At 35.2% G+C, this 24,460-nt stretch overlaps 2 protein-coding genes across 2 annotated transcripts; one reads left to right on the plus strand and one right to left on the minus strand.

Annotated features, from left to right (window-relative positions):
* Positions 1 to 47: 47 nt before the first annotated feature.
* Positions 48 to 13,724, minus strand: LOC128228584 (long-chain fatty acid transport protein 2-like). Its single transcript, XM_052939984.1, has 11 exons — positions 13,645 to 13,724; positions 12,885 to 13,272; positions 12,003 to 12,113; positions 11,146 to 11,358; positions 9,960 to 10,118; positions 7,869 to 7,993; positions 6,076 to 6,267; positions 3,665 to 3,764; positions 3,109 to 3,310; positions 2,466 to 2,563; positions 48 to 2,302 (listed from the first exon to the last, which is right to left on the minus strand). Exons 2-11 carry the CDS (start codon positions 13,252 to 13,254, stop codon positions 1,989 to 1,991), a joined length of 1,884 nt encoding a protein of 627 aa, XP_052795944.1. The 5' UTR covers positions 13,255 to 13,272; positions 13,645 to 13,724; the 3' UTR covers positions 48 to 1,988.
* Positions 13,725 to 13,799: 75 nt separating this feature from the next.
* LOC128228587 (torsin-1A-like) lies at positions 13,800 to 21,356 on the plus strand. Its single transcript, XM_052939986.1, has 5 exons — positions 13,800 to 14,096; positions 15,813 to 16,075; positions 16,334 to 16,509; positions 16,878 to 17,005; positions 20,779 to 21,356. The coding sequence occupies exons 1-5, from the start codon at positions 13,901 to 13,903 to the stop codon at positions 21,045 to 21,047; spliced, it is 1,032 nt and encodes a 343-aa protein (XP_052795946.1). The 5' UTR covers positions 13,800 to 13,900; the 3' UTR covers positions 21,048 to 21,356.
* Positions 21,357 to 24,460: the final 3,104 nt, after the last annotated feature.

Below are 24,460 nucleotides of genomic sequence, written 5' to 3' on the forward strand. Positions count from 1 at the left end.
CATACAAACATTAACCATGACTTCCAGAAAGAAGGACAAACAAGATATAAATATTCTTTACTTTTAATCATTCTCGTTATAATGGTTAAGATATAAAATTCAGTATATGTATGTGTATCACAGACAAAGGTAACAAATTAAATATCTCGATTTTCTTTTTTGAGGCCATATACAAATAATTTTAAGATCGATACATATTTTGAAAAATAAATGAGGCAGTTGGGTCAATTTATAAGTGTCAAATTAAAAAAAGCATATGCTGTTTATAATTTATAAATTTTGCTTAGCCAAGTTTGCATCAAATAAAAAATGGTGGGGATTTTCGATGGGAGCAAGTGGAAATGAGGATCTAAAAGTTCTTGGAAATTTTCTTTGGCCTTTAGACTCAATGTGATGCTAGGAATTTTATAATCACATGGCACTTGTAAAACAATGACATGGCTGAACAATGTTTCGGTAAAAAATCAGTATTCAATGGATGTGTTGATGAGGCATTGATTTGCATAATTTTGGATACATGAAAACAAAAACAGGTTGATAAATAATTTTAAGACTCAGAATATATATTTCTACTTCCTATGATCCTTCTAAAATACATGGAAGGTCATGAACATGAAAGTAACTGAACAACCTTTGAATTCTAGAACTTGTGCATCTGAGGTACCGTAAAGACTAGACATTTTTGATTAAATATTCAACATTAAATCAACAAATATCGTGCAATAATAATCATAATCTGCCATCGACTTTGTACACAAAACAGAGTTTAACAACAACCATGTTATACAAAAACATTTCTTACACATATAATAATGTAGATATATTCTAAAATGCACAAATACAAATAACTACATCAAACCATTAAGACTCACCAATATAGCATACATAATTACACGAACACAATTAACTACATCAAACCATTAAGACTCACCAATATAGCATACATAATTACACGAACACAATTCATTCTCAATAACTTTCTCCAAAGTTTAAATAAAGAAATGAAATAATGATTTCAGTTTCATAATATAAAAATATATACCCTATGACTACAACAGTAATTTCATCACAATTCATTTACACATCCACTAAAAATATCATATTTTCAATAATACAAGATGCTTACATGTAGGTATCAAATGTTCATAAAATATTTTGGTTTGATCGTACCATAAGCTGAAACATTAAATATTAGGGCCTGGTGACCTCATATACCTCATAAAACTGGTATCATTTGAAACAGTATTGCAAACTTATTATAAATATGTAAAATAAATTATCATTAATTCATAACAGATGGAGTTATGGCAGTTTTTTTTAAGTTTTTTTCTTTATTTCAAATGAAACAAAAAGTAAAGTGACCGATTGTTCACTCTTTCAAGGTCAAAACAGCCTGTTTAAAACAGTTGTTTTCGGTATAATTTTTACATATTCTTTTTTCTACTAATAACACCCTTTAAGATGATACCAAAATAATAATGGGTCACCAGGCATCCAGAGTTCACATAATTGTACATCTGATACTGTAACTTCTTCCTGAGTTATACACACATAAACAATCACTGACAATCTGTACAATGAGCATCGGAATGACAAGCCGAAAACAACTTTTGAAACAAATAAATGAAATAAAACCATATTTACAATTAAAATTAAAAAAAAACAAAGACCTGATTCTCCATTAAATACTGTATTGCATTCTCCATAAAGGCCACATACATGTGTGTCATTTAAAAAGTGCTCAGACAACCTCTATTACTTGATAATTTTCAAAATGAATAGCCTCTATTACTTATACTGTATAGATTCTTTTTATGAACTATTAAGAAAATCTTGACTTAAATTCATTCCTGACCTGACAGAACGCTTTTTTAACTGGGATCATGTTTGAATATAAGACACACTTTGGTCATCTTAAAGCATCAATTTTTTTTTCAGTATCTCTGTTACTGCAGTCACAACCGTAGTCCCGGTCCAAATGACCAAAGTTACAACCTTGATTTAGTAAGGAACGATTGGAAATTGTCCAGTGTGAGCGGGGTGTATGTCCCTGCCGCTTCATTGTAGTAAAACAGCGGATCGTCTATATTCTCCGGGTGAAAACCATCCTTTCTAAGCTGTGTTTTCTGCTGTTTATGGGTCACAGTAATGGATTCTTCCTTTGGAAAGCGGATGAACAGTGGTCGGGAGTAGTTGGGGAGGTTTTCCTTACAGTGGTTGAATATGTCCTTCAGGACTTTTGGGGTCAGTTGCATGTTGCCCTCCAAGTGAATGGCTGCCATTCCAGCACGACCTTCTGAACCTGAAAACATATTATATTCTTTTGGAATCAATATCCTGAATTGTTCATACAAAAACATCAAGCAAAGAAAATAATTTAGTTTCATATACAAATTTGTTTATCAAAAACAAGACATTTTAATATAGCAGTAACTTTATATTGTAACAATATCACATCCACTGACCTGGAACCTCCACACCGTACACATTTGCATCATGTATGCAAGATAGTTTGGTGAGGATGTTGGACACCTCGTATGTGGCTACATTCTCCCCCTTCCATCTGTAACAACGAAGCAATTGGGTTTGAATGAGTATACATTAAGGGTTTCACTCAAACAAGAGCTGTCATCAGAGTGACAAATAACCCTCTATGCCACTAGAATGTTTAAACTATTCATTTGAAAAGGTGCCATAACTTCAGCAAACATTGATGGATTATAACCACAGTTGAACTCAACCTGTATTTTAAAGTGTTCAACCCATGTACCAAACATTTTATAAATTCATTGTTTATGTCAGAAGTTGAAAAGGGGCCATAACTCTGTCAAAAATTGGTTACTATGGTAAGTTTGTAAACTACCGGTAATTCAAAAGAGGTAAAAAATTATCATCCGGACACCATTATAATTTGCAAAATCTAAGTTGACAAGGGCCATAACTCTGTCAAATTTAGGGTTCATAAACAAAGCCAAACTTTATTTCATAATGTGAAACAAATCTGTCAACCCTTTTTGACAAAACCATCAGACCGACCGATTGACTTACAAGCTCACTCCTATATACCCCAACACTTTTTTCATGGAGGCATAATAAACTGCTCAGTACCTGAAAGTATCGCCAACACGATCTCTGAAGTACACAAAGTAATCCTTGTCCACACTAAGAAGGTCCCCAAAGTTGAAGTAGGCATCTCCCTCCTTGACCACATTGCGGAGAACTTTCTTCTCATTGATTTCGCGGCCACCCTTGTAGAACTGCATGTTCTGGTAATTAGGTGGAATGGTGCCCAACAGCAGACCCGGTTCACCTTTGGTATTGAAAAGTACAATTTATTAAAGGAAAAAAAAAGATTTGTTCAGCTGAGATGTTAGTCACAATATTTACACATTTTGCATTAAGATGAATGAGCAAAAATTAAAATGTTGCAGAATGGTTGTCTAATGAGCAATTTTTATTAATACACACAAATTCTTGTAAGTATTCGGAATTGATTGATTTTATCATAAGTTAGTGTAGAAGTAAACATATGCTTGAAAAAATGTTAATGATTGAAATACCGGTACGTGTTACTAGCATCTTATATTAGAAAAGTTAAGAAAGTTAGGATATTGATCTAATCAAACATCTTTCATCTGAAAAGCTTATAACAAAGCGAAATAACCAGTGGCAACTGGAATGCACAGGCCCTTCTTGTTACGGATAGCGTCCCCTGTGTCCACATCTACCTTGACCAGCAGTTTCGGTGTTGGGTCCAACTTGTTCTAACAAAGGGATGTAAAACATGGAATAACACAAACTTATGATTTATGTTAATCAAAAATGAAGTAAACCAAAGGTCCCAACTTTTAATAGTTCAATATCAAAAGTCCAAAATACTATTATCATTATAGAGCTATAGATAATTTCCTGTGAGGTTTGGTTGGTAGACATCACATGTACCGTAGGTGAAAAAATCTGCAAACCATAAAATGACTGGCTCAATGTCACCATTGTAGGGCAAAGTTCACAAACCATAAAATGACTGGCTCAATGTCACCATTGTAGGCCAAAGTATCCAAAAACCATAAAATGACTGGCTCAATGTCACCATTGTAGGTCAAAGTATCTGCAAACCATAAAATGACTGGCTCAATGTCACCATTGTAGGTCAAAGTTCACAAACCATAAAATGACTGGCTCAATGTCACCATTGTAGGCCAAAGTATCCAAAAACCATAAAATGACTGGCTCAATGTCACCATTGTAGGTCAAAGTATCTGCAAACCATAAAATGACTGGCTCAATGTCACCATTGTAGGTCAAAGTTCACAAACCATAAAATGACTAGCTCAATGTCACCATTGTAGGTCAAAGTATCTGCAAACCATAAAATGACTGGCTCAATGTCACCATCGAAGGTCAAAGTATCTGCAAACCATAAAATGACTGGCTCAATGTCACCATTGAAGGTCAAAGTATCTGCAAACCATAAAATGACTGGCTCAATGTCACCATTGTAGGTCAAAGAATCTGCAAACCATAAAATGACTGGCTCAATGTCACCATTGTAGGTCAAAGTATCTGCAAACCATAAAATGACTGGCTCAATGTCACCATTGTAGGTCAAAGTTCACAAACCATAAAATGACTGGCTCAATGTCACCATTGTAGGTCAAAGTATCTGCAAACCATAAAATGACTGGCTCAATGTCACCATTGTAGGCCAAAGTATCCAAAAACCATAAAATGACTGGCTCAATGTCACCATTGTAGGTCAAAGTATCTGCAAACCATAAAATGACTGGCTCAATGTCACCATTGTAGGTCAAAGTTCACAAACCATAAAATGACTGGCTCAATGTCACCATTGTAGGTCAAAGTATCTGCAAACCATAAAATGACTGGCTCAATGTCACCATTGTAGGTCAAAGTTCACAAACCATAAAATGACTGGCTCAATGTCACCATTGAAGATCAAAGTATCTGCAAACCATAAAATGACTGGCTCAATGTCACCATTGTAGGTCAAAGTTCACAAACCATAAAATGACTGGCTCAATGTCACCATTGAAGGTCAAAGTATCTGCAAACCATAAAATGACTGGCTCAATGTCACCATTGAAGGTCAAATTATCAACAAAACATAAACAAACTTTTTGGAGGTTGGACCACATGATAAAAAGAGAACATTCTGTCAACAATTGATTTTGATTTTTTGCTTGGTCAGCTTTTTCATTGTAAATTTTCCTCTGCTTTATCAGTTAAGTAAGAATTGAAATTAACTCATCCACAATCAGAACTTTTGTGAACACTATTTTTTTTTAAATTTGTGTAACATATGATATAGGTGTATGTATTCTGTATTATATACTCTGTAGTATGTACATTCGTGAATATATAACACAGTCATCATATTTTAGTATATCTTTTAACAAAAAATATTTTGAAGCTCAAGGTTATGATGAGAAGATACCCATTATAAAGCTAGGTCCCATTTCATGAACTAAGGTCCCACATGATAAAACCAAGACCTACATTATAAATCTAAATTTCACACTATAAATAAAATTTATCAACCAAATATATCAACCACCAAAGTTCCACATAAGAAATAAAAGTTCCAGATTATAAACCAAAGTTCCACATTATAAACTGAAGTTCCACATTACAAGATTAATGAGTAAACTAGTTGGTTTACAGTACAGAACTTTTCAGTTTTCCCCCAGGTTTTCTGGCAAATACATAAAAACACCAATTGATTTTTCTATATTATGTAAGGTTACATAAAGAGCATGTCAATTTTGTACAACTCTGGGCATGTACATGGTTTTACTATAATATCAACAAGGAATAGAGTGAATCTAATCATTATCAGTAATTAACTCTTTTACTCATGCCAATCCAAGCCATATTAGGCCTGCCACTGTATGGCTTACCGTATCAGTACATATCAGTACTTCATAGGAGATTAATGCAAATTAATCAGAAATTGACCCTCATGCATGACAAACTTATTTTCATAGCCTTTACTTTTGGTTTGATGAATTAGTAATCATGTAAAGTTAAATTTCCTGATAAACTAAAACAACATACTAATAGCGGTGAAAATCGACCACATGAGCCTGTGCGATTACTGAGGTTCATCATGGCAACCGTTCCTTCAGTGGCCCCAAAGAATTCACATATTTGGGGAATTTTGTACCGAATTTTGAATTTCTCCCAAATGTCTGACCTCAGCCCGTTGCCAACAGCTACCCGACAACAATGCTTGCCATCTAGTGGGCTCTGAAAGCACAACAGCAACATTGAATTAATTTTTGAGTTAATTCTACAAGCCATAAGTTCAGGAGTCAGGAGGGAATCTTTATCAGCTTTCAGAGTTGAGACTACAAGTATAATGGAGAGATGTTTCCATATCCATTGATTATCACAGTTTTTAACCAGCTCTGAAAGATGAAATTCTATATGCATAACTAGAACTCCGCGAGTCGGATGTGTCGCCTGATGAATTATTTACTGTCGACATTATAGCTGTTAGATTGGCATTTTATTCATTTATAGAAAATGATGTTGCCATTTAACTTTCAAGTGTAGGTGGCATTTGAACTGAAGGTAACAACGTTAAGCCAGGAGCAAGCAATTAATCGAGACCCCTTGTTGTATTTTTGTAGAGGGTCACCCAAGGAAGCTTCCTGTAAAGTTTCATTGAATTTGGAGTGGTAGTTTCAGAGGAGATGGTTTTTTTTAAGGAAAACAGGAAGTCAGCCATTTTGTTGTTGTTGCTGTTGTTGTTGATCAATCATGACCCCTTGTTGTATTTTTGTAGAGGGTCACCCAAGGAAGCTTCATTCTTCAAGATATGCCCCGGACAAAACTTTAAGCATGAAAATTAACAAAGGGCAATAACTCCAAAAATATGGCAGCAAGAGTTACTGTTATTGTGCACTGCACTTGCCCTCCATGAGATCTATCTACATATGAAGTTTTAAGTTGATACCTCTTATATTCTACAAGATATGCCCCGGACAAAACTTTAAGCATGAAAAATAACAAAGGGCAATAACTCTAAAAATATGGAAGCAAGAGCAACAGTTCTTGTGCACTGCACTTGCCCTCAATTAGATCTATCTACATATGAAATTTCAAGTTGATACCTCTAATAGTTTAGGAGATATACCCCGGACAAGCGAAAATGGGACGCGGCCGCTGCCGCCGCCACCGACGCCGCTGCCGCCGACAAAAGTAACCCCTATATGTTGTCTTTTCAGGCGACACAAAAATGATATATTGAAGAATATTTGAGAACAGAAATCACAATAGAGCCAAACTGTGGTCTTTTGACTGAGGGCTATTCCATTAAAACATATAACCCACAGGGGGAAGGCAATTATTTAAATAGTATATAGGCGGGTGTCTTTTTTGCTAATACGGACCCTGAAAGGGTAAATTTGCTTCTGTAGTGGGGGTGGTATAATTTTAAAAGTGCCTTCCCCGAGGGTTATATGTTTAAATGGAATAGCCCTGACATGATTTTCCTAAATGAGAGGCATAATTATATAAAAATGGCTTAAGTAAGAAGATGTGAATCTTACTTTATTATATTTAGCCCTTAAAACTAAATAAACTAAAGGGAATTTACAGAACAGGCTAAACTCATTCATAAGGTTGGTTTTACATGCTTTGAAACATTTTGTATCCAGAAAACAATCAGGCATATACAATTGTATTCTACATAGGAGATTACTGCCACTGCCAATAAAATAACATGTAATGAGAATGTATTCTTGCTTAAAAGTACATTTGCTGAAGAACTTTTTTACATTTACGAAATGCAAATCTTAAAATTCTCTCAGTTAACCTATAACAACGAAAAACCAAATGCTTACCTCAGGTACTGCCAGTAAGTATCGACACAGTTCCCCGATATACTGCAGCACTGTAACATTGTGTCTTCGAACATCCTCAAAGAAATGCTGCGCTGAAAACTTGCGCCGCAACACCATCGTAGCACCTGCAAACAAAAAGCTGCCTTACCACACCACAGATACTGCATATGAGTCCTACCACCACAGGATGTTATCAAGGGGTAAATGCCATAGGGTACCAATAACTTCTATACTTGAATATTTACATTCACCTAGTCCTTTGTTTAGATAAAACACACAAGGTATTATGACGTCATTGTTTATATCAATATTGAGCAGCCCGACATCATTTAACAATGAAATACGACGTTACAAAATCAGCTATTCTGTTATACAAACGTATCTTGTCTGTTACACTTCTTAAAAACAAGTACTCAATTGCAGAAGATACTGCTAGTGTTTAATCACAATGAATATTTCTTTTAAAATGTAAATATCAGTATTAATCACAGGGTAGTGGTGTTTGTGATCACATGGTTCTTGTCTGCACTATGGTACATCAGGGTAGTTGTTTTTGTGATCACCAGGTTTGCGTTTGCACTATGGTACAACAGGGTAGTGGTTTTTGTGATCACCAGGTTCTCGTCTGCACTATGGTACAACAGGGTATTGGTGTTTGTGATCACCAGGTTTGCGTTTGCACTATGGTACAACAGGGTATTGGTGTTTGGGATCACCAGGTTCTCGTCTGCACTATGGTACAACAGGGTATTGGTGTTTTTGATCACCAGGTTTGCGTTTGCACTATGGTACAACAGGGTAGTGGTGTTTGTGATCACCATGTTCTCATCTGCAGTATGGTACAACAGGGTAGTGGTGTTTGTGATCACCAGGTTCTCGTCTGCACTATGGTACAGCAGGGTAGTTGTTTTTGTGATCACAAGGTTATCGTCTGAACTGTGGTACAGCAGGGTAGTGGTTTTTGTGATCACAAGGATCTCGTCGGAACTATGGTACAGCAGGGTAGTGGTTTTTGTGATCACAAGGAACTCGTCTGCACAATGGTACAGCAGGGTAGTGGTTTTTGTGATCACAAAGATCTCGTCTGCACTATGGTACAGCAGGGTAGTGGTGTTTGTGAACACCAGGTTCTCATCTGCAGTATGGTATAACAGAGTAGTGTTTTTTGTGATCACAAGGATCTCGTCTGCACTATGGTACAGCAGGGTATTGGTGTTTGTGATCACCAGCTTCTCATCTTCAGTATGGTTCAACAGGGTAGTGGTGTTTGTGATCACCATGTTCTCATCTGCACTATGATACAGAAGGGTAGTTGTTTTTGTGATCACCAGGTTTGCGTTTGCACTATGGTACAACAGGTAGTGGTTTTTGTGATCACCAGGTTTGCGTTTGCACTATGGTAAAGCAGGGTATTGGTGTTTTTGATCACCAGGTTTTCGTCTGCACTATGGTACAACAGGGTAGTGGTGTTTGTGATCACCATGTTCTCATCTGCACTATGGTACAGCAGGGTATTGGTGTTTGTGATCACCAGCTTCTCATCTTCAGTATGGTTCAACAGGGTAGTGGTGTTTGTGATCACAAGGATCTCGTCTGAACTATGGTACAGCAGGGTCTTGGTGTTTGTGATCACCAGGTTTGCGTCTGCACAATGGTACAGCAGGGTATTGGTGTTTTTGATCACCAAGTTCTCATCTGCACTATGGTACAGCAGGGTATTGGTGTTTGTGATCACAAGAATCTCGTCTGAACTATGGTACAGCAGGGTATTGGTGTTTGTGATCACAAGGTTATCGTCTGAACTATGGTACAACAGGGTAGTGGTGTTTGTGATCACAAGGTTATCATCTGAACTGTGGTACAGAAGGGTAGTGGTTTTTGTGATCACAAGGTTATCGTCTGCACAATAGTACAGCAGGGTAGTGGTTTTTGTGATCACCAGGATCTTGTCTGAACTGTGGTACAGTAGGGTAGTGGGTTTGTGATCACTTTGCTCTCTTTTGAACTGTGGTACAGCAGGGTAGTGGTATAGACAATATGAGTATATTTGAGGCCTTATAGTAAAACAGAGGTGAAACACCAGTAACATACCCTGATCCAGTGTGTTCATGAGTCCTAAACCTCCAGCAGCGCTGTGATACAGTGGAGTTACAGTGTACACAATGTCAGAAGGCTTGAAGTAAAACAGCTGAAAAAACTTGCTCATCCCAATTGCCTTTGCCTGACTGATAATAGCTGGCTTTGGTAGACCTGTAATATAATATTTGATATTCTTTCTTCATTGTTTTACAATAATTACATTAAGGCCTATCATAAAGTTGTTATCACAGTGTAGGATCAATATTAAGAATAATAGTTTTGTACTTTTACAGAATAATACAAGGGCTGTATTGTGAAACAGTATTGAAAAAAATATTCAAAAATGTTGACTGGAAACCTTCTTTAGTGTAGTTTTTAACAATGTCCCTTTTTGGCAAGGACCGCTTTGACACATCACGGTGTCGTGAAGTAAAATATGCAATTTATTTCAAAGACTGCACTCTGCCAATATTTTACTATGCTTTACCTCATTGTGTGGTTTCTTCATATTTTTATATTATGAAACTATAAAGATCAGTGAAAAGGAATTTATACCTTATTTTTTGGATTGTTCTGATTTTTTCTTATGTCTTATCCTGTCAGATAAATTGTAGTTGCTCTATGCTCATGAAAACCCTCTAAAGCACAATTAATAACACTGTCAAGGTCACCTTTCATTTAAGCCAGAAACAGATAAAATGTTTACCACATTTGGAGAAAACGTATTCACATTCCTATGTATACACATTCATATCAAATGCAAAAAAGATCAGGTGTAAGGGATAACTGTTAAGAATAAACCACAAAAAAAAATCATCAGAGTGATTATTCCTTCTTTAAATTCATTAACATTGCTATTTTTGCCCATGAGTTTCTCGATCCCATAAAATTCTTGTATCGTTTATGATAACATGATTCCACAAATAGAATTCAAATATTACTGTCCTTGAGAAAGCCAAATCATTGTGCTTAAAATACTGTTTCTCTGATTTGTACATCCACAATGATTTTCTTTCACTCATCAGTTCTCAAGTACAAAGTCAAAATGGGATAACTTATACTGGTACCATTTATTCTCATATTTGAATGGTTACCAGGCAGAGCTGTGTTGTGATTAAAGTTACACATAATTAGCACTTCGCGTTTGTTGAATATAATTTCAATAACTGATGTAGTGGGTGCAGCAACTATGACTTACCTGTAGTCCCTGAGGTGAAGATATAACAACACGGAGTTGGTAAGTCCATTCCAGCTCGCGCTGTCCGACACAGGGGAACTGGATGGGCAGATAACATCAAGTCGTCCCAACTTGTGTAGGCGGGACCCAGCATTAAGGGCTGACCCTGGACAAAAATAGGAAGGTCACCTAATTCGCCGCGAACCTCTTCTATCTTTGGCAGAATGTAATCACCTGGAAAATTTGATATTTAACATTAGGAACTGCCGCAGCATAAAAAGGGATGCCAGTCTGTTCTCCCTGAACATATGAATTTTGAGCAAGCTTTGCAAGAGATGGCTGAAAAGTTACAAAAAAGTTACAGAATTGTTTCGAGGCCAACATGATTAGGGCCATCCCTGGATGAAGATAGGGAGATTTACTGCAAACCTCTTCAAAAATTTACAGGATGTACTCCACTGGGACCAATTTGGCACATAAATTTGGTCCAATTCCAAATGCTAACACATACATTTTTCCCAAACCTGAAAATAAAATTCTGTTTATTATGTTGTTATTGTTTTGTATGAAATATGTTTTTTAAATTGGATCTCAACAGTGTTTTTGTATAGAACAGTTTGTGTATTCTAAAAAAAATAAAAAAAAATCACATTTTGTTCTCGTTTCTGTCAATTTTTTAAACAATTTTGATCATTTCTAAGCAATTTCCAGCCCCATTCAAAAATTGGTCGAAAAAAATACTGTGCAGATAGCACTCATATAAATTACATAAAGGCAGAAAGAAACTTTAAATTCAAATATCACTCATACACATTTAATTCATCAAGACAGAATATAAGCATATATGTTCACATGTGAACTTCTCAAACCAGACATACCAGCTCCAATGATGAGAGCCTTAGCTTCGCAGGCCTTGAGTGTATGGATCAGTGGCTGGCCTCGAATGTGGAAGTTGATAAACGCTACTGCAATACCAAGCTTTTGTAGACCTGAAATGCACCAAGATGTGTTAAATGATTAAAAAGACACTGCTGTGAAAGGCAAAGTTCATCATCATTGCACTACTGAAAGCCTGCAGTATGTATATTAAGTTCTTTGGGGTACATTATAGGTCCGTGACATTGCTAACTGATATAAAAAAAAAAAAAATGAAAAATAACATATTACTGAAGAATGGTTTTATTATACATTTCTTCAATTTAATAAAGTTAAAAACTATCATTCATTATATGACAAATTTATCTCTTCTTAATTTTAAACCATAATGGTTATTAATTATAAACCATAATGACTTAAATTCCGCTTTCAATTATTTATTGTTTTACTTATTTTTTTATGTGGAGTAAACTTTATTCTACTTATACTGACATTCTACATAGTATGCAAATGTGGCATTAGTGTTTCTATCTGGCTTTAAAATGCATGATAACAACTTTGTTAATTGTAAGTTATATATGGACTATACAAACACTTGATCATTCAGGGTCAAAATCTGGAATTCTGGATTGAGAGATAACTCAAACTTCTCAACGGAGAATTTGTTGAAAGATTAAATACGGACAATTAAGCTTACAGAGTATTAATTATTTTACTACTGTTCAGATTTGATGTGTGTAGATTTTTTTTTTTGAAAATAACATATACAAATATAAAAGAAAACATTCATTTCAATTTAACATTCATGTCAATATTAATGTGCTTTTTTTACGATTGCTTAATATTTCTATTATAGGTAAAGAATAAATGAACCAAAAACTTGCCTAAGAATGTCCATATAAATGCAGGCTCATTTTCAATCATAATTGCCACACAGTCGCCAACTTTCAGCCCCCATTTTGCAGCGATGTTAGCTACTCTATTTGTCTGCTGATTCACAAACTCATATGTATAAATGCGATCCTCAAATATTATGAACGGTTTCTTTGGATATTTCTCAACTGCTTCTTCAAACATGTTGATGAGAAAGCGTTTGTTCACTTGATCTGCCATCAGCTTTTTGCCTGCGTTTCCACCATTTTTCATCATACGGAGATCATGGCCAATCCAGGGAAAGAAAGCGCGCCACGAGAGAATTCCCGCGCCGACAGCACCAGCTGTTCCAAGGATTAACTTGTCCTTTTTCGTCGGCATGTTGAGTGCCACTCAAACCTAAAGATATAATAACTTCACAATAAATAAAAGGATCAACGGATATGTTTTGCCAAGTGTCAAGCAAAAAAATGAATATACACTGGTTTTAAATACCATTAATCTTGGTCTGAAGGTATCATTATGACCACCTGTCCCCTCCCCCTTATGTTAAGGATTTTAGCATTTTGCCTATATGTGCTCTTGCCAGTCTTGGCCTAAAAAGCAACTATCTTTGCTTAAAAACAACAGAATAAAATAAAGGCATAAAATACTGTTCTGAGTAGTGTACACCCTTCAGACGGCAACTGTATACGTCCTGTGCTGCAAATGTGGAAATAGAATATCTTCATTTTTGTATTGTATTTGCGAAATAAAAAGAAAACGACTTACTATAGAGTTTATTGTCCAGTTAATGCTCACAGTTTGAAGCTTGTGCAGAAAAGGTCATGTATTAGAACGTTCGAAGATCGGGGATCTAAAAAGCGTAACGGAAAAGTTCATTTTTCGTTAAAATTTTAGTAGTAAAAGTGTTGTCTGCTGCTATAATGTTGTGTGCTACCTTGAAATTCTAACGAAGTTTCTATTTCATTTTTATGCGTAAAAAACATATTACGTCGCAATATGTATGGTATTTTAACCTAAGTGCATGATGAAGGCCAAGTATTTAATATTGCTTAGTTTATTGGCCTTGTCAATTCAGTCTGCCTCCGGTGAATTTATGACTGCAGGGGTTGTGGCTGTGGGTTCAGCTATCACAGCAGGCTTTTTTGCTGGGTTTAATGTGATCAACTGTATTTTCAGTGAATGCTGTGATGACAAATGGATCTCTACAAATTTTACTGGTATATTGATAAGCACCTATGTGCTTTATGTGGCAATACTTGTTTCAGTGGTTTGCCTCATTTTCTAAGTAAAACTAAGTCAAGTTATTGTAATTCACCAGTCATTTGTAACTACAGCCCCCAGGTCCAGGGTATCCGTGGTTATAATTGACTGGTGCATAAAAGCCTTATTTTATGCTGATTTATTTTAACTAGATTGTAGAGACAACTGAGAGCTGATATGAATCACTTTGAAGTCCAGACATGGCCCTAAATCTGTCCTGTTTGTGATTTCCTGGATTTAATAATTGTCTACACGCGCCCCTTTATCAAATGAATAATAAGCGAAAGCACATATCTGCTTCAGGTGCTTTTCTATTAAGTTTATCAGTGGCATTGTGGGATTTGGTGTTGTTCATAAGTTTAAGTGGCTGAGTGGTGAGTGTAGCAGACTGGATCAAATCTAAGGATTTTGCCTTTATCCACACTCAGATTTTTGTCTATGTTTAATATCACTTTAAGTGTAAATGGTTCATAATAAATCACATTACTTTAATTATACATGTAGCTGATTGTAAAACTCTCTCATATATGTTTTTTGCTATTAAAATCACTTCAGAAGTTTAGACTTTTCATGTGTTTGTGACTTGTTGATTGGTGACAATGCATTTATTTGAATCACATCAGTTTCATGAGCCTTGGTTGAAGACAGAGTATTCATCATTGACTTGTTTTATTGTTGACTGTTGACTAAATAACTTTGAAATAAAGAAATTATTAACATATGAACATGTACCTGTATGTCACCTGGAATACTTTATTTTATTATCCCCCGCCGAATCGAAGGTTTTGGGAGGAGGATATTGTTTTGGCATTGTCTGTCTGTCCGTCATTCAGTCTGTCCGTCATTCAGTCTATCCTTCTGTCCGTCAGGAACCATATCATGGTAATGATTGGTCAGATAATGTTTAAATTTGGTCAGGATGTACCCCTTGATGATTTATGGACCGCTTGTAAACGTGGGTCACATGGGGTCAAAAACAAGGTCACTAGCTCAAATCTTAGAAAAATCGTTGAAACACATTAGAGGCAATATGTATGAGATAATATTCATGAAATGTGATCAAAATGTTTCCCTTGGTGAACTCTTTGACATGTTTAAAACTGGGTCACATGTGATAACAAATTAGAAAACTGGGTCACATGTGGTAAAAATTAGGTCACTAGGTCAAATCTTACAAAAATCTTGTCCGAAACCATTTTAGGGCAGTGATTGGTTGAACTATGTTCATACATGTATGATAATAAATATCATAACAGTAAAACTCGATGAGCTTGAAAATTACACACAGTGAACATGATCAACAGGTACCTTAAAATGTCATTTTCCACTATTTACTTTTAAATCACTTCAGACATATCTGAACTTTCACTTTGAAATCATTCAAATTCATATAAAAAAATTACAAATGTAATTTTTTTGTTACTCTATATACAAAAAAAAAATTATTTCAAATAATTCCAAACAAACTCAAACTTATATCAAACGTTCATAACGGTCATTTCCCCGCAGCCATATTACATGTTAATATAGGAATATTCCACCTACTTTTCATTTCCAATCCATGAACTTTGCCTAATCAGGCGGGGGATATCAATTTAACAAATTTGCTTGTTTTTTATTTGTTTCAAGTTCGGACTACTCATATTTCAATCATCTGTTGTTTTCTTTCGCAGACCTGTCACTTACTATGAGGTCAAAATTATACGGCCAGCATCTTGTCACAGAGCCTGTTGTCAAACATCTTAAAGGTCATGCCAGGGAGAATCCTAGCAAAGCCCTTGCACTGTCATTTCATGGCTTAACAGGCACCGGGAAGAACTATGTCTCCCGTATTGTGGCAGAGAAAATGTTCCGTAAAGGAATGAAGAGTAAATATGTTCACCTGATATCAGCCACAAAGGAGTTCCCTCACTCAGAGATGATATCATTTTATAAGGTAGAAACTTGTTACAGTATTGAACGAGAATATTCATTAGAAATTCTGTAAGAATTCTTTTGCAAATATACGAGTTAGAAAAGAGAATGTTTAAAAATCAATCTAAGTACATTAGTGTAAAAACAACAACAATTGGAGTAATAGTTAAATTATAATATGTACAAGGTTAGATCAAGTAATTTTTTTAAAGAGCCTGTAACATGTTGGTATCTTGAAATGGTATTTGTACTACACATTAGAAATATTCTTTTAATTTAGGACAAGTTACGAGACATCATAGAACGAGCGGTAAAGGAATGCCCTCGTTCCTTGATTGTCATTGATGAGATGGACAAAATGCCCCCAGGAGTGATTGACACCATCAAACCATACCTGGATTTCTATGAAGAGCTTGGTGGTGTGGACTACAGAAAATCTACATTCTTTTTCCTCAGGTACACCATGATTGAATTTCAATATCAATTTATGTCACCGTAAGTGACTTTTGTTGTCATATATTTTGTTTGTTATGTGCTTGATCAGTGCTTTGAAGAGCCAAGGAGTTTTCAAGTATGTGTACAGGACTCTGACCAAAACTTTTTCTCTTCTTTGCCTATTTCACTCATTTTTTGTATTTAATGAAAATGGATTTATTTGAAGCACATATTTTGATTTACGTATGGGTTAAGTTTGAAAAGATAACTCAATAGGTAATTTTGGTAAGACAACAAATACTCGATACACATCGATATACTTTATAACATCCATGTGTATAACAATATTGTGTTTTTTTAGTTTTAGCTATTAAAGCCATATTTTACAGCAACACAGCGGGTACAGATATAGCGGAGAGGACCATCAAGTACTGGTCAGAGGGTATACCCAGAGAGAATATCAGGCTGAAAGAAATGGAGGAGGTCATAAGGCTCCCTGCCCTTAATGTGAAAGAAAGTATGTTATATATATTAAGTGTAACTTATATCCCTTTAAAGGGGCTGCCCCAAATTTCTACCAAAAACTTTGGGATAGAATCTTATTTCATTTAATAGCCAAATTAGTTACTGTTATGTTATGGAGGAATACATATAAATATAAGAACGACACTAAATGTGCTCTAACTATTTATTGTGACATGTATTGTACGATATCTAAACTAGAACTGATAAGCATGTGGCTGTGCCTAGGTATTTAACTCACTAGCGCAGATAACCCTGCCCTTAGATGATAAAGCTATCATGTAACAGTTACTTAAACTAATATTTACAAAATGAAAAATAGTTCATCATGATGTTATTAAAATATATATTTTTTTAAAGGTCTCAAAACTTCTTCAAAGGAGAATACACAATTTAAATGATGTTATTATACCCCCACAAACGAAGTTTGAGGGGGTATATAGGAGTGAGCTTGTCGGTCGGTCGGTCTGTCGGTTTTCATGGTTTCCGGACGATAACTCATGAAAGGCTTGACAGATTTGAACAATTTTTGGTACACAGGTGTAACATCAGAAGATACAGGTCAAGTTCGATATTGGGGCTGGTGGGGCCAAGGTCAAGGTCACTGTTACTAAAAATAGAAAAACAGTTTCCGGACGATAAATCATGAAAGGCTTGACAGATTTGAACAATTTTTGGTACACAGGTGTAACATCAGAAAATACAGGTCAAGTTCGATATTGGGGCTGGTGGGGCCAAGGTCAAGGTCACTGTTCCTAAAAATAGAAAAACGGTTTACGGACGATAACTCATGAAAGGCTAGACAGATTTGAACAATATTTGGTACACAGGTGTAGCATCAGAAGATACAGGTCAAGTTCGATATTGGGGCTGGTGGGGCCAAGGTCAAGGTCACTGTTACTAAAAATAGAAAAACGGTTTCCAGACGATAACTCATGAAAGGCTAGTTTTTCTTGTCAGCAGTGTAACTTCTAAATTACTCAACAGATTTAAATAAAACAATACATGCATGATAAAAGAAGATGCAGTGTGGAGTAACCTTGGAGTTATGGCCTCTTTTCAAAGGAATGGTTTGCCATTCCTGTGTCCAGGCGGCATTTGGGGGTATTCGTCACTCCTGTGACAGCTCTAGTTAAAATATTATTATTTTTTTAAAGGTCTCAAAACTTCTTCAAAGGAGAATACACAATTCAAACCAAAATGAAAATAGTCTTCTGAGCCTCATTTGCCACGATTTAAATAATGAATCTCAAATTTTAAAACTTGTGAAATTTGCCAAATTCAATAATTAGTTGAAAATATTTGTAGCTACTAGTAAGTTAATCATTGGAGAATGGTGTTAAAAGGACTGTGTCATAGATTGGCACCAAAAACAGTTTTTTTCTGTAACGAATCTCGGGACAATTATCTAATAGAATATGTTACGCTATGATATCATAATTGTGAAAAAAAGAAAAGATTAAGCATCTTACTCACTGCGCTACAAAGGCTTATTCTAATCGGGTGACATAATTAAGCTATACACCTACCTCAGTAATATCACGTGATAACACGGACTAGTCAATCACGCATAAGGAATGAATTCTACCTGGTAGACATACCCAGTAATATTTTTTAATGGAAAAATACGAAATAACTGCTAAACTTAAATAAATTGTAAACTATGTGGTACTTCAGTTAGTAAGTTTCAATGCATTGTACACATCAATGCCAAGTTTATGTCAGTTTTCGACAATTTTCTTTTTTTCCCCGCTATTTTATCATAGGTGAGGCAGCCCCTTTAAAGTAATCTTCTGTATAAGGCATTCAAGAATATTTAAAAAAAAAATATGTAGTTTTTCATTTATTTTTTTCAAACTGACTATAAAAAGGTAGGGTCGGCGCCTATTTCGTAGGTATGGTTAGGTAACCCGAACTGAATGTATTTTTATAGGCCTTTGGCTATGATGGCATTGCACAAAATGAAAAACTTGAACAGTGACAATGACTGTTACTGACAAAAAAAAGGTCAACATAGGACATTGTGATGGATAGACTATCAGTCCAGAGTCCTGTAAGTTCATGGGAAGTGATTTACTAGCTGATAAGCCCTTGCTGAAACTCAGTAGGTTTCTGATATGAATGCATAGCCCTAAAATGGAAGCCAAGACTTATGATAATATGTAGTCTCATGTAGTGGCTGAATACTAACATTTTTTCAAATAATCTCCCTAGGGTCAAAACTGGCCAAACACCAGGGGTCCTAAGTTTTCTGTATACCAGGGGTCCTAAGTTTTCTGTATACCAGGGGTCCTAAGTTTTCTGTATACCAGGGGTCCTAAGTTTTCTGTATACCAGGGGTCCTAAGTTTTCTGTATACCTATATAGCAAAACTTTGAATATCGTCTTCTCTGAAACATGGCCCACACCTTTGAAATTTGGTATTTAACCTCATAACATACCAAAACTGTTAAAAAAATGACCTTGGGGTGAAAATGGCCCCACCTCAGGTGTCCTAGGTTTTCTATATACTTCAGCCTCATTAAGTGGTTGTTTAATTAACAAAATTCTTAATAACCACTAGTCATTTTAATCATGTGAGCGATATAAGACCAATTTGGCCCTCTTGTTTCTCTCTTCTATTTTATTGAAGACATGAAGTGATCAATCAATGTTCAGTGTCTGTTGTCAGTCGTTCATTGTTCTGTGTCAAAATCTTATAACTTGAAACATTATTTTTTTCTGAAACCCCATTGGCCAGACCCTTGATATTTTGTATGCAGCTTCAGGTAGTGATCCTTTACCAAGATTGTTTAAATTATGGCCCCGGGGTCCAAAGTGGCCCTGCAACAGGGGTCACAATTTTCTATATACTTGTACAGTAAAGTCTCCTTCTGTAATTGCAAGACCCAAACCCTTGATTTTTGGTATGTAGCCTTATGTCGTGGTCCTTAACCAAAAGTGTTTAAATTATGTCTCTTGGGTGAAAAATGGCCAATATGTGAACATGATAGTCAATCTTCATAAAGCTAAATCTGAATGTTTGTCTTGGTGCATACGGAACAATCTCAGATTTTATGGACAGTTTACAATATCATAAATCTTTACATTAACTACACTGCGAGTAGATGAGTAGTATTTAAATCTAAACAGTTAAACTTAATGACTTTACTCTTGAGAATCTTGATTATTTATGCAAAAATACACAATCAATTTAAACTTAATACAAAATAGAAGTCAAAACATTACAATTGATATATACTACTTTTGAATTTTTAACAAACTACTTCTTCTGATGTATCGGCATACATCTAAGGTTGTTTTCAATGGAAAATGGCCATTGCAAGGTGTTCCGAATGACCTTGATGAAATCTTTAAAATAAGTTTGAAAGTTGGTAATGTGGGGTCAAAAGCTAGTTTACTAAGCCAAGTCTAAATGCTACACTATATTCTATATACTATATTCTTTATCTCAAACAAAGTCATATTTCATATCCAGTGTTCGTAACAGGCCATCACTCTGCAGCTTTATTCAATTTGCAAGTTTTGGTTGGAATATTTCACCAACACTTGTTTCCCATTCCAGCTACTTTGCCTACCAGTATTCATGCGGAGTATATTAAATTGGTTGTTTTATATGAATGTAAACAATGTTACACTGCTCTGCTTCTCTGTTATTTTCTTTATCAAATATTGTGTAAATGTATCTTTATGAAATATAATATGATTAAGTTGAAAATTGGAAATGAATAAATGCAAAGAAAAATCACATGCATGAATGATTTTCAGGTGGATTATGGCATAGTGAGCTCATCACGAAAAACCTCATTTCATCCTATATACCATTCTTGCCTCTGGAACGCAAACATGTGAAACAGTGCATTCGAGATGGACTCGTGCAGAGAGGGTTCTACTCCACCGAATCGGTCATTCCTGATTCCAAAGTCCAGGAGATTGCAGATGAGCTGCAGTACTACCCACAAGATCTAAATGTTTTCTCATCCACGGGATGTAAACGGATTCTTGAAAAGATTGACTTTGTCATGGAACAAATCTAACTGTAACTGGACTACAATGTACATGGTTTTAAACAAAGTGAGTGTGGTAGTAAACAAAACACTTCATATTGACAGTCTCAGAAAGTTTGGAGCTTTGTTGTCTGAGACTCCTAGTTAATGGGAAGAAAGGCTGTTAAATATGACACATTGTGCTATAATATATGTATAGTAGTGTTCAGGCTAATGCCTCTGCCAATGGCAGAACTCGAGCATGCTGTCTCTATGACAGCTCTTGTTAGTATAAAAACTGTGCTCATGTTTGAACAGATTATAGCATATTTTAGTGCAATAAATTATATTGTGTGTGAACATTTATTTCTCTATGATTTAGCACATTCATAACTTAAGCAAATGCTTTAAGTTAAGTCATAAAAGAATAAGTTAGGGTAGACTAAGACACAGGTGAAATCATGAAAACAATATATCCTTTATAAGCTGCTCTGTCTATCCATCTGTCCGTTCTTCTGTCGGTCACTCCCTTGTCCATAAAATTAAATAGCTTCAAAACTTCTGATGAGATTGAAAGCAAACTTGGTATATATATATATATATATATATATATATATATATATATATATATATATATATATATGTTAATGAGAGGAAGTGCAGTGCACACGAACTATTATCTTATCCTGCATATTTAGTTATCTCCCCTTAACTTTTTTTTTAAATTTGACCTTGTCCAGGCCATATCTTGGAAAATGCGAAAGGGATTGAAATGATGCTTCAAATATAGATATATTGCAATAACAGGTAGTGCAGTGCTTAAAAACAATAATCTTATCAAGCATATGTAATAAGATATCTCCCCTTAACTATTTTTTTTCAAAATGGGTGCTTTTCAGGGCCATATCTACAGATAAAACTAAATGTATTGAAATGAAATTTAAAATGTAGATAGATGGCAATAGGAGGAAGTGCATTACCCAAGAATAATAATCTAGCCCTGAATCTAAAACTCCCCTTATAGTTTTTGAAATAAGAGTTTGTCCTGGCAATATCTTGTATATAAGTGAAGTTCAATGCTTTTTTATTTCATTGCTTAAAATTTACTTTTAAATTTACTTCTCAAACTTGCCCATATCTTTCAATGAAATTGTGTATAATAGTGCTAAAACATGCACATTGTATCACTATTTCTGCCTTTTCATAAAAAATGGGCATATCGAGAGCATCCATTGTTCCTGCATATTCTTCTTTGCAGTATTTAAGCAATAACTGACAATAAACCGTTTACTACTGAAAACATTATAAAGTAACTACTTAAGACAACTGAGTTATTTGCAAAGATTTTATATTTAAATAAACATGATTGTTTACTATTGAACAACTTTTTGCAATGACAACCCAGCATTTAGATGTTATGGTTTTCAACTTTTGCATATAAGTAGTTTGCCCTTAAAGCTTGCCATAGATTTCAGAACCCAGTGGGACTATTACAGGGACTTCTAACAGTGCCCTAGGAGGTAAATGCCGTGTATGGGCTTTGGAAAATTAGCAACGATTTTTTTTTTAAACAAAACCATTTACTCCTGTAGAGATATGATATTATTTGTCATTATTCACTAAATTGAGCCAAATTAGTTCAATTGATTGGCTAACGTTGAATATGGACTTGAACTAAGATTAAATGGGCATAAAAGGGGATTTTGAAAAAGCTGATTTCTCGAAAGGAACCATTCATTTTGTAAAAGATTACAAGGGTTACTACTCATTTACTTATTGACTAAGTCAAATGAATTTTGATGCTCTTTGAAATCTGTTTGTAAAAACTGTAATTCATATTTTTCTTGTCAACACAAAAGTTAATTATTTAAGTTAGAAATGGGTTGTTTAACAGACATGAGATAAAGTTTTAGAGCTCATTGTCTTGATTTGAAAAAAAGATCATTGTTTCATTGAAGGATAACATTTTAAAGCAGTGTTTTGTACAGTTCAATAAATATCATTGTCCTGCAAGTTTGTTTTTTTGAAAAACAATACGTTGATACAAAAGGACATTGTGTACCCCATATGAATGTTAGATTAAGTATTTATCTCCATTCGACATATTAATTATGTCATTTCACAACAGGCAACCCTGAATGATACTGTATAAATAGTTTAATGTATAAGCTTAAAAGGCCTATGAAAGAAATGTTCCAGGTAATGCTGGGATTTCAGTGTTAGTTTGTGGATTAACGATTTACACTGATGATACAGGATCAATAATCCAAGCTTAGCTGTCATTTTGGACAAAAGAAATACGAAGAATCCATGTAGCGTTCCTTATGCAACCAGCTATACGATATGTATATAGCGGCACTTGTATTGTCTCGATAGAGAGCTACATGTAGCTGTTAGTTTTATAGCGACAGGGTAGAGTGTCCGCCTGCCGAGCAAGACGTCGTGGGTTCGAACCAAGAAAGGTGCACATAGCAATTTGTGCAGTCTGTTACATTGAGTTAAACATGAAATTTTTTCAGAGAACATCATTTGCAATACTATACAACATAATCAATATAAGGATTAGGCTGGGAGAAGATAAACAACTTATGAGAATCCTTTCCAACAGTTGATGAATTGCAAAATTTGGGCTTATCATGGCTTTTCCGACAATGAGTATTAACACAAGTCATGTTAAATGGTGTCCACGAGTAACTCGCAATATTATCCTGTACCATATTTATTTATAAATGGTTTCAAAAACGGATGCAAAAAATCAAATGCTGGAATGCAGATATCCACATTGTAGATTCCAATTTCGAATATATTCTTTTGATTTAATTACATTAAGACATGTGTAGAATTTTAAATTCCACAGAAATAATTTTTTATTTGATAAACCATGAATATTTTGTAGCCTACATGCGTTTAATGTCACGCATTGGCATTGTTAATGAATTCATCATGCATATTCAAATATACAGTGATAAAACTAAATTTATCAATCAAATCCGAATATTTACTTTTGAATTAATATCTATTTGCACAGTCTGGCAATGGGGGTTTATTGTACCAATATTTATTCACTCTTTGTCACATGTGGCCATTTCAGAAATGAATCATGGTATAATACCAGTATAGCAAATAAAGCAATGTTTGTATACAAATATCCAAACAGTACCGCACTAGAGCTCCATAATAAATGTCTGACCAGGGTCACCACACACAATCCGATCAGTATATAATAGCTAGCTTTTCTCCACGCTAATCCTCCAGGCCCGAAATGAAGCCCAAGGGCCGCTACCCCGGCTATAAGCTGAATACCGGCGAACACGAGGTGAAGGTCACCGGATCTTGGACCAAGGCTGTAACACGCGAGGAAGCTTTCCAACCACCATTCCACACTGTCTCTCTGAAACATTTCATTTAGTATAACATAGGCCAGTATTTCATAAATGGCTTTTCTATTTGTTGTAATGTTGAGA

Source organism: Mya arenaria, chromosome 3 (genome assembly GCF_026914265.1).
Source record: "Mya arenaria isolate MELC-2E11 chromosome 3, ASM2691426v1".
Lineage (NCBI taxonomy): Eukaryota > Metazoa > Mollusca > Bivalvia > Myida > Myidae > Mya > Mya arenaria.

Bases quoted from the DNA above. Each gene is read 5' to 3' on its own strand.
- LOC128228584 (XM_052939984.1), bottom strand. From the start codon at position 13,254: ATGCCGACGAAAAAGGACAAGTTAATCCTTGGAACAGCTGGTGCTGTC. The intron at 10,119-11,145 runs GTAAGTCATAGT...ATTATATTACAG, and splicing joins CTTCACCTCAGGGACTACAG to GTCTACCAAAGCCAGCTATT. The intron at 2,564-3,108 runs GTACTGAGCAGT...TCGTTGTTACAG, and splicing joins CGTGTTGGCGATACTTTCAG to ATGGAAGGGGGAGAATGTAG.
- LOC128228587 (XM_052939986.1), top strand. From the start codon at position 13,901: ATGATGAAGGCCAAGTATTTAATATTGCTTAGTTTATTGGCCTTGTCA. The intron at 16,076-16,333 runs GTAGAAACTTGT...CTTTTAATTTAG, and splicing joins AGATGATATCATTTTATAAG to GACAAGTTACGAGACATCAT. The intron at 17,006-20,778 runs GTATGTTATATA...AATGATTTTCAG, and splicing joins TGCCCTTAATGTGAAAGAAA to GTGGATTATGGCATAGTGAG.